This window comes from Drepanopeziza brunnea (assembly GCF_022702325.1).
Source record: "Drepanopeziza brunnea f. sp. 'multigermtubi' strain 214-2 chromosome Unknown ctg2, whole genome shotgun sequence".
Lineage (NCBI taxonomy): Eukaryota > Fungi > Ascomycota > Leotiomycetes > Helotiales > Drepanopezizaceae > Drepanopeziza > Drepanopeziza brunnea.
The window spans coordinates 1057723-1067002 of record NW_027094065.1 but is presented as its reverse complement, the minus strand read 5'-3'; the positions used below and the strand labels follow the sequence as shown (position 1 = coordinate 1067002).

Sequence of the window (9280 nt, the reverse complement as noted above, 5' to 3'; positions counted from 1 at the left end):
CTATAACCTTTAAAGACTTTTAAACCGCCGTCTAGCCATTAGCTGCTGGCTAATACGCGTTTGCAAAGCTTTACAATGCTTTATAAGCTAAGTATAATACTTAATTCGCGAAGAGCTTTTATAATAAAGCTCGTAACGAATTCCGCTCGGCTTAAAGAGCAGCGGTCAAGCAAATCACTTATTACGAGAACCGCTAAAGTAGCTTAGCTTCCGTCTCTTTCCTTACCTTTCAGCGCTAAACCTTTAATAGCTTTAGCGCTAGTGCAAATCGATCTAATCGATCTAACAAATTCTCTTCTTTCGGAAACGCTTTTAAGTCAGCGATCAAAACCCTTAGATCGTCTCGTAAGGACTCGAATACGCCGAAGCTCTTTCGCTACTACTTAATCAACGAGATAGAATACGGCGCTAGACCCGAATACGGCCTTTATTCGGATAACTCGGACGATAGGCCTTACTCCGACGCTCTTGAAGATCACTAAAAGCTCTTTTTTGCTAACTCCGACGCTCTTAATAATAAAGGAAACGTCGAAGCTTAAGCAAAGCTTCCTTCTTAAGCCAGCTTCGAAATATGCGATACCTCGACTTCACGAAGCTCTTTAGTAATAAAGCTATAATTATACCCGTCACTTTTTGTCGGTATATTTATATCGACCTTAGCTAGTAAATAGTAGTTGGGGGGAGCTTACTCGTGAACCAGGGTTCACGGGCCACTAAGCATGCTTCGCTTAGCTTGTGACAGGTCCGGGGACCCCCTTCAACCTGCTTGTAAACCTAGTATTTAGCTAGTACACGTGACTCCTTCCTATTGTATAGAAAGAGTCAGCTTTCTTAGAGCAGATCAATCAACCAGAACAACAAGCAACAATTGAGTATTTTACTATCGAGTGTTTTGCAATTGCAAGTACTTTAACGACGTCACGACTTTTACGAATATATTACGAGAGATCGCTACCGGCGATCCAACACTGATCAGTGATTGTTTAATCGCTAAAGCGTTACTCAATCACAAAGAAGCTAGGATCGATCGAAAAGTTAGGACTTTACTTCTACTTACTCGAAGAGTATAGAAGTGGTGAGTTTGCGCTATAAGAAGCCTGCAACCGTAGTGAAAATCACTACTCAAATACCGATACCTTTACACCTTTCCACGGAAGAGCGATTCCGTACCAAGTCGCTTTCTTTTACACCTCGAATACCTCATTTACTACGGAAGAGTGATTCCGAACCAAGTCACTTATATACAACTTATCAACGCTGTAGAGCCACGCTAGCTACACACAGCAATACAACCTATCAACGCTGTAGAGCCACGCCAGCTACACACAGCATACAATACTACGCTTTAGCCAAGCAATATGCAATCAATCGATCCTCGAGGCAGACAAGGAGCTTCTGGAACGTTAGCAAGAGCTCAAGCAACAGAGATTCAAGCACTTCGAATCTCTACAGAATTTACGGACCCCTTTTCGAAACCCGCGGAACCTCCCTTAATGCTATCGAACGACTTAAGCACTCGGAATACCTTCGAAGCCTTAGACGAAGACGCGTCGGACCTCGGTTTTGACTTTGATTTACTATTATATCCGAAGCCGGAAAGTCACACGAAAGCGAGATTGATTATCGAGGACTTCTTGGACATAAAAAGTAAAGGATTAAGAGACTACGAGCTTTGGTCTTTATTCCGATACGCGTTTGCTAAATAAAGCGCGAACGAGTTCTCGTTAGCCGCTAAATAAGCACACGGCCGAGGAAACAAGTTTACGCTGCTTATTAGCTTAAGGGATCACTTAATGTCTAAAAGAGTTTGGTGCCTCTTAAGGCAGAGAGGCTACGCTAATGGACTAGCCTCAGTTATTTAAATGGAAGAGCACTAATGGACCTGGGAGGAACAGCGAGCGCAGCAAGCAGCAATCGAGGGATTTGACTCAAAGTGGAACGAGGTTACTATTGCACGCTTTAATCGACAAACTGAAGAAGTCGCTAAAATTTAAAGGAAGCAGGTCGAGAGGTTTCCTAATCAATCAGGCTTTATTCGTCTTACTAAAATCATCGACGAACCTTCGAATTCCTCGCCTTAAAGCATACTCGAAAAGGAAAACGAAAAGCTCCGACGTTAAAATAACGCTATTGCGCAAGACCTCGACGACCTCCGTAATTTGACGATTACGAGGGACGCGCAACAGCGTAAGGAGAAAATCGAGGAGGCTACAAGGCACAAGGAAGAGCTCGAGGCAGCTAAGGCAGCAAGGCAATTATCAAGGCGAAGTTCTCGCGAATCTCTTCCGTCTCCCGTCCCTTTATTACTTCAGCCAGCGATTTTGTCACCTAAAGAATGCGCTGAAAAGCAGCAAGACGAGGTTCCGAGCAAATTTTACTCTTACTAAGGACAGCGTGCAGATTTCCGTGCCCAACCCCAGCAATCCGAGAGGGGAATGCAATACCCTCGGACCTACCAGGAAGCTACGTATCGACAAGAGGAATACCAGGGCAATGGATACCGTCAAGGCCGAGCCCAAGGATACGAGCAGAAAAGGGAGCAAGCCCTTGCTAGCGACCTTAGCGATCCAGATAGCTCGGACGGTGATCTAGAAGGAGGGAATAGAGGGGGAAGCGAGTGGAATGGGCACGGAGGAAGAGGAGGAGGACACGGTGGCCCGACGAAGGGAGGGGAAAACGGACCTCCAAGGGATCCTGGATTCGGAAATGAGCCGCCAAGGGACCCTGGACAAGACCCTGGACGAGGATACGAACCCCTCGGCGGACCTGGGCCAAACCGACCCTTTACCAGCACCCCTTTTTCGACCCGAGTGCTAGCCAGGCACAGCACACCTGCGTACGGCACCTCAAGCGACCCTAACGACGATGGAGATGACTTCCCTAAGCTAGGAACGGCAAACCCACACCCGAGGGCGAAAGAATTAGCTCTATTTGCAAGGAGTTTTCTTAAAGAGCTGAAATATTCAGGTCCCGAGGATGACTTTAAAACTCAGCTGAGTATTTTCGCAGACCAAGCAAATCGGTACGGATTGACCTCAAACGACTACTTAGCGGCGTTCCTTATTATGCTTACGAGGGAAGCTATTAGCTTCTATTACAACCACGTGATCAAGGCTAAGCTACCTACCTTCAAGGCAAACGCTATTGCGGTAAAGGACCACTTCGAGACTGACCACCGGCGGCAAGCAAACTACGACCGCTAGGAGCAAATTTCGCTAGAATTGGTTAGAAAAGAGAATCCAGGGACCTCGCTTAGCGAGTGCTTCGAAAAACTCGCTAAGGAGCTTAAGGGCATTCAGAGCTCGCTACGACCAGGTCTGAGGGACGATAAGAGTCTCGCTGACAAGCTGTATTTAGCTTGTAAAAACGTGCTAGAGACGACTATTGCGCGAATGAACCTTGCTTCCACCTCTACCGCCGCAGTTGCTGACATTCGCCGAGCAATTGCTTTTGCAATTGAGATCATTCAACCTCTTCTTGAGAGTAAGAGCTTACGACCTCCCGCCAAAGCAAGCAGAGCTTACGCGAGCTCTAGCGAGCCATTTGCTCAGCACTCCTCTCAGCACTCTTCTCAGCACTCTCCTTAGCACTCCTCTCAAACCTCAAGCAAGGCTGATTCCGACGACCTTGAGAACGAGTACGAGTGTTTTATTCAAGGCTGCCAATACGGAGGGGAGCACTGCGAGCACTTCGCAAAGTGACGGGTTTTTTGAAAGGAAAGAGGGGGCTTGTTTTAAGAAGGATTTTCTTTGTTCCTTGCGTTTGAATTTTTGTTGTTTTTTTATTTATTTACTACCTTCCTTCTTTTCGGTCGATATAATAGTTGGCAAAGCATTGTTTGCCAAAGAAAGTTTTGCCGGTGTCGGTATATTTATATCGACCTTAGCTAGTAAATAGTAGTTGGGGGGAGCTCACTCGTGAACCAGGGTTCACGGGCCACTAAGCATGCTTCGCTTAGCTTGTGATAGGTCCGGGGACCCCCCTTAACCTGCTTGTAAACCTAGTATTTAGCTAGTACACGTGACTCCTTCCTATTGTATAGAAGGAGTCAGCTTTCTTAAAGCAGATCAATCAACTAGAACAACAAGCAACAATTGAGTATTTTACCACCGAGTGTTTTGCAATTGCAAGTACTTTGACGACGTCACGACTTTTACGAATATATTACGAGAGATCGCTACCGGCGATCCAACACTTTTACTAAGAATGGCCTTTCGTATAAAGTATCTGCTTTGCTCGACTCAAGAGCTAATAAGTACGCGCTAATTAACTTAACGCTACTCAAATCATTTTCTTTCTTTTTTAAACTTTTGATTCAACTTCTTTCGGCTCTATTCTTTATTAAATTATATAATAAAGCTCGTAGAACTATTATCTTACATTTTGCACTTCTCAATTTTACGATTGACAAGCGCGTTTAATCTTTTACTCTTTTTTTTATCATTAACTTTAGAAATCATAACGTGATCCTCGAACGAGCATAGCTAGCTAAGCATTAAATTCTCTTTGACTGCGCTCGCCGCAAGCTCTATTAGCTTCGTTTTAACCTTTCGACCGCTATTTACGCTAAACCTATCGAGATTACACACTTTAATTAGCGTAAAGTAAACGCTCGCTATTAATACGACGCTAACAAGCGTGATCGAGCCTTAGACCGCCTTTAAAAAGCTTACGACGCTAATTTACTTATAAACTATAGTTCACGAGTAAATCAAGTAGCAACGATAATCGTAAAATCACTTTTTTCTTTTTAAAATCGTCTTTTTTTCGCTTCTTTTTTTAAGATCGTTAAACCTTTTTCTTTTATTTACCTTTTCGTAAAGCCGTTATTTCTTCGCTTTACGAAAAACACTTTTTCTAAAGACTACGCTAAATCAATGTCTTAAATGAACCGTAAGCTTATGTTAACTGTCGGTATCTCCATATCGACCTTAGCTAGCTAGTAGTAGTAGTTAGGGAAAGCTCACCCGTGAACCATGGTTCACGGGTCACTTGGCATGCTTCGCTTAGCATATCAGCAGTCAAGGGACCCTTAACTTGACAAGTAAACCTATTAGTTAGTTAGTGCACGTGATTCCTTTTAATCTTATAGAAGGAATCAGCTCCTTTGAATCTTAAAGAGCAGACAGAATTCAAATATCTTATTAACCGAGTGTTTTGCAATTGCAAGTACTTTAACGACTTTACGAAGTTACGAATATATATTCTTAATCGCTTGGAAGCAATCCAACACTGATTAGTAGTTGATTTACTATTAAGTGATTAATCACAAAGAAGCTAGGAATACTTTATAGCGAAGATATCTTTCATTACGATACTTCTTTCTTTTTACAACGGAAGAGCGATTCCGTATTAAGTCGCTTGCTTATACTACCGATTTTTCTTTATTCTTACGGAAAAGTGATTCCGAACCAAGTCACTTTTATACAACCCTTAACGCTATAAGAGCCGCGCTTGCTATATATAGCAACTTAACCAATTTAAATCGACTTACACACAACCAGACAATAATTATGGCCGATCGAGCAATTGGACCTTTAAGTAAGGAGTCTAGCCGACAAAGAGTAGTAAAGTATTATACCTTTCGAGTCTTATTACCACTTACGAAACCTTTAGCTATTCAGCCAAAAGAACTATTATACTCAAGGCTCTTAAAGCTATCGGAAGGGCTAAATAACGAGATGTCGAGCATCTCATTTGACTTAAACGAGTTATTATACGCAAAGCTAAATAATAAGATCACGGCTCGAGCGATGATAAAAGACTTCTTAAATGCGAAGTGTAAAAGGCTAAAAGATTACGACTTATAGAGCTTATTCCGGCACGCTTTCTTACGCTAAGATTAAATAAGCTTTACGATGACGGAGGATAATACAAGACGAAGCTTTAAGTATGCTATTTTTATTAGCTTTAAAGAACATTTGCTATTTAAAAGCGTGTGGTGCTTTTTAAAGCAAAAGGGTTACGCTAATAAGATAATTAAGCTTTTGAACGACGAGCAGCAATATTAATAGACTTTCGAAGAAATAAAAGAGCAATAAGCAACACCTTTAAGCCTCGATTTAAAGTAGACCGCCGAAAACCTTACGGATAACAAAGATAATACGCTTTAGCTACCTTTACTACTTTCGAAAAGCTTAAAAAAAAAAGAAAAGAAGATCTTAAGCAAGAAAAAAGAAGAAAAAGAGATTCGGAGGTTACGAAAAGAGTTTTTAAAAGAGAAGAAAGATATAAAACGAAATATAAAAGATATAGCAAAGCAAATAGCGGAATTACAAACTTACGCTATATAATCTAACGAAAGGCTACGACGAAGCGCTTTAGCGTACTTATCTTTAATTTAATAATCGCTACGCAATACGCTAATTATATAACAAAAGCCAAAATCGCTTTAACGGCTTTTAAACCTTTTTTTTAAAAGCTATAACCGGGTTTCTTAAAAACCAAGACCGAGTAGCAATAATAACGGCTTCGAAAATATAATCGGGCTTGACAATACGCGAAGCAATAGCAGCTATACGCTAAAAGAAGACCCGCTAAAACCTAAGAGCATTCCGGACAAAATCAGCTTTTACTAAAGATAGCGTGCAGATTTCTATACTTAACTTTAGCAACTCGAAAAGAAGATTTAACACTTTCAGACGTACCGATAAGCTACTTATATCTTTTAAAAAGCTACGTATTAGCAAAAGAGAAACTAAAAGTATAAGAATCGCTAAGAGCGCGTTTAAAAATATAAATATTATTAAGCTAGAGCACTAGCCGATGATCCGAATGACTTTAGCGATCTTAACGATAACCGACGAAGAAGAAACGAAAGAGATTAGCAAAGAGATCGAGAACACGGATATAAAAAAGGTAAGAACAGTCTTTTTAGACTATTAAAAGGATTCGAAAACGGACTTTTAAAAGACTTCGGATTCGGAAATGAGCCTTTTAAAGACCTTAGAAAAAGACGGACTACCGGCAATTATATCGGTAACTCTTTACCGATTAAACTATTAGCTAAGTAAAGCACACTTGCGTACGGCATTCTAAGCGCCTTTAACGATAATAAAGACGATTTCCTTAAGCTAAGAGCAACGGACCTTTACTTAAAAGCAAAAGATTTAGCTTTGTTCGCGCGAAGCTTTCTTAAAAAGCTAAAGTATTCGAGATCCGACGATGACTTTAAAACATAATTAAAGATTTTTATTAATTAAGCAAGTCGATACGGTTTGACCTTAGACGACTACTTAATAGCATTCTCGATTATGCTTACAAAAGAGGCTATAACTTTTTATTATAATCATATGATTAAGGCTAAGCTCTCGACATTCAAGGCTAATGCTATTGCGGTAAAAGACCACTTCGAAACTAATTACCGGCGGCAAGCAAAATACGACTGCTAAAAAGAAATTTCGCTGAATTTAGTTAAGAAAAAGAATTTAAGGACCTCGCTTAGCGAGTGCTTTAAAAAGCTCGCTAAAGAGCTTAAGGGCATTCAAAGCTCTTTACGACCAAGTTTAAAGGATGATCGAAGTCTTGCTAATAAGCTGTATTCAGCTTACCAGGCCCCAGGGCAAAGGACCAAGTTCTTTGTAGTGTCACCAACGAGCTAATTATTCGATTTATAAAAATCTTTATATATTTAAGTAGATTATAAAAAATAAATAATAATAGAAACTGAATAAATCTAAAAGTAATTGGCGCAAGAAATAGTTTATCTAATTATTTATTATAAAAAAAAACCCTCTTTAAATACTTCTTCTTATAAAGGAGACCTTAGACCCTGTTACGAATTACTTATATTTTAATAATTTAATATAAGACGAGAACCCCCTTAAACCCCCCTTTTTACTAAGAAAACCTCAGACCCTTTTGCGAATTACTTATATTTAATAATTTATTATAAGGGGGGGGTCCCTTTAAACCCCCGTTTTTACTAAGGAAACCTTAAACTCTTTTGCGAATTACTTATACTTAATAATTTAATATAAGGGGGGGACCCCCTTAAACCCCCCCTTTTATTAAGGAAACCTCAGACCCATTTGCAAATTACTTATATTTGATAATTTAATATAAGGGGGGGACCCCCTTAAACCCCCCTTTTTATTAAGGAAGTCCCAGACCCTTTTGCAAATTACTTATATTTAATAATTTTATATAAGGAGGGGACCCTTTGAAACCCCCCTTTTTACTAAGAAATCCTATACCCTTTTGCGAATTAATTATATTTAATAATTTATTATAAAAGGGGAATCCGTTTAAAACCCCTTTTCTAAAGAAACTCTAGACCACTTTGCGAATTTCTTATATTTGATAATTTTATATAAGAGGGGGACCCCCTTAAACCCCCCTTTTTACTAAGAAATCCTATACCCTTTTGCGAATTACTTATATTTAATGATTTAATATAAGGGGGGGACCCTTTTAAACCCCCCTTTTTATTAAGGAAGTCCCTGACCCTTTTGCAAATTACTTATATTTAAGGCAGCAGCGTGCGTTACGTAAGGCAAAGACGTGCGTTACGTAAGGCAGCGACGTGCGTTACGTGTGGCAGCCTTACGTAGGTTACGTATAGCAGCTTTACGTAAGCTACGTATGGCAGCCTAGCTGCAGTGCTTTACGTATTACGTAAGGCAGTGCCAGCGACGTGCGTTACGTAAGGCAGCGACGTGCGTTACGTGTGGCACACTGGCAGCCTTACGTAGGTTACGTGTGGCAGCCTTACGTAGGTTACGTATAGCAGCTTTACGTAGGTTACGTGTGGCAGCCTTACGTAGGCTACGTATAGCAGCTTTACGTAAGCTACGTATGGCAGCCTAGCTGCAGTGCTTTACGTATTACGTAAGGCAGTGCCAGCGACGTGCGTTACGTGTGGCACACTGGCAGCCTTACGTAGGTTACGTGTGGCAGCCTTACGTAGGTTACGTATAGCAGCCTTACGTAGGTTACGTATAGCAGCTTTACGTAGGTTACGTGTGGCAGCCTTACGTAGGCTACGTATGGCAGCCTAGCTGCAGTGCTTTACGTATTACGTAAGGCAGTGCCAGCGACGTGCGTTACGTGTGGCAGCGACGTGCGTTACGTGTAGCAGCCTTACGTAGGTTACGTATAGCAGCCTTACGTACGGCAGAATTGATGGCGGTGGCTGAATTAAGCCTAGCTGTGTTTCATATTTAATTCGGGCCGACCCGTTCCGAAAAAAGTTCAATAGATTGACATGGAATAAAAGTCTTGGCACGCTCAGAAATCCTGTCAGATCGGTATAGAATAGTCTCACGTGACTGGATGACTA

The 9280-nt window shown here is 41.1% G+C and overlaps 1 protein-coding gene across 1 annotated transcript; it reads left to right on the top strand.

Moving 5' to 3' along the window:
* Positions 1-2435: 2435 nt before the first annotated feature.
* Positions 2436-3203, top strand: L3040_001516 (uncharacterized protein; the record flags this gene model as incomplete). Its single annotated transcript, XM_066156778.1, has 1 exon — positions 2436-3203. The coding sequence occupies one exon, from the start codon at positions 2436-2438 to the stop codon at positions 3201-3203; it is 768 nt and encodes a 255-aa protein (XP_066012796.1).
* Positions 3204-9280: the final 6077 nt, after the last annotated feature.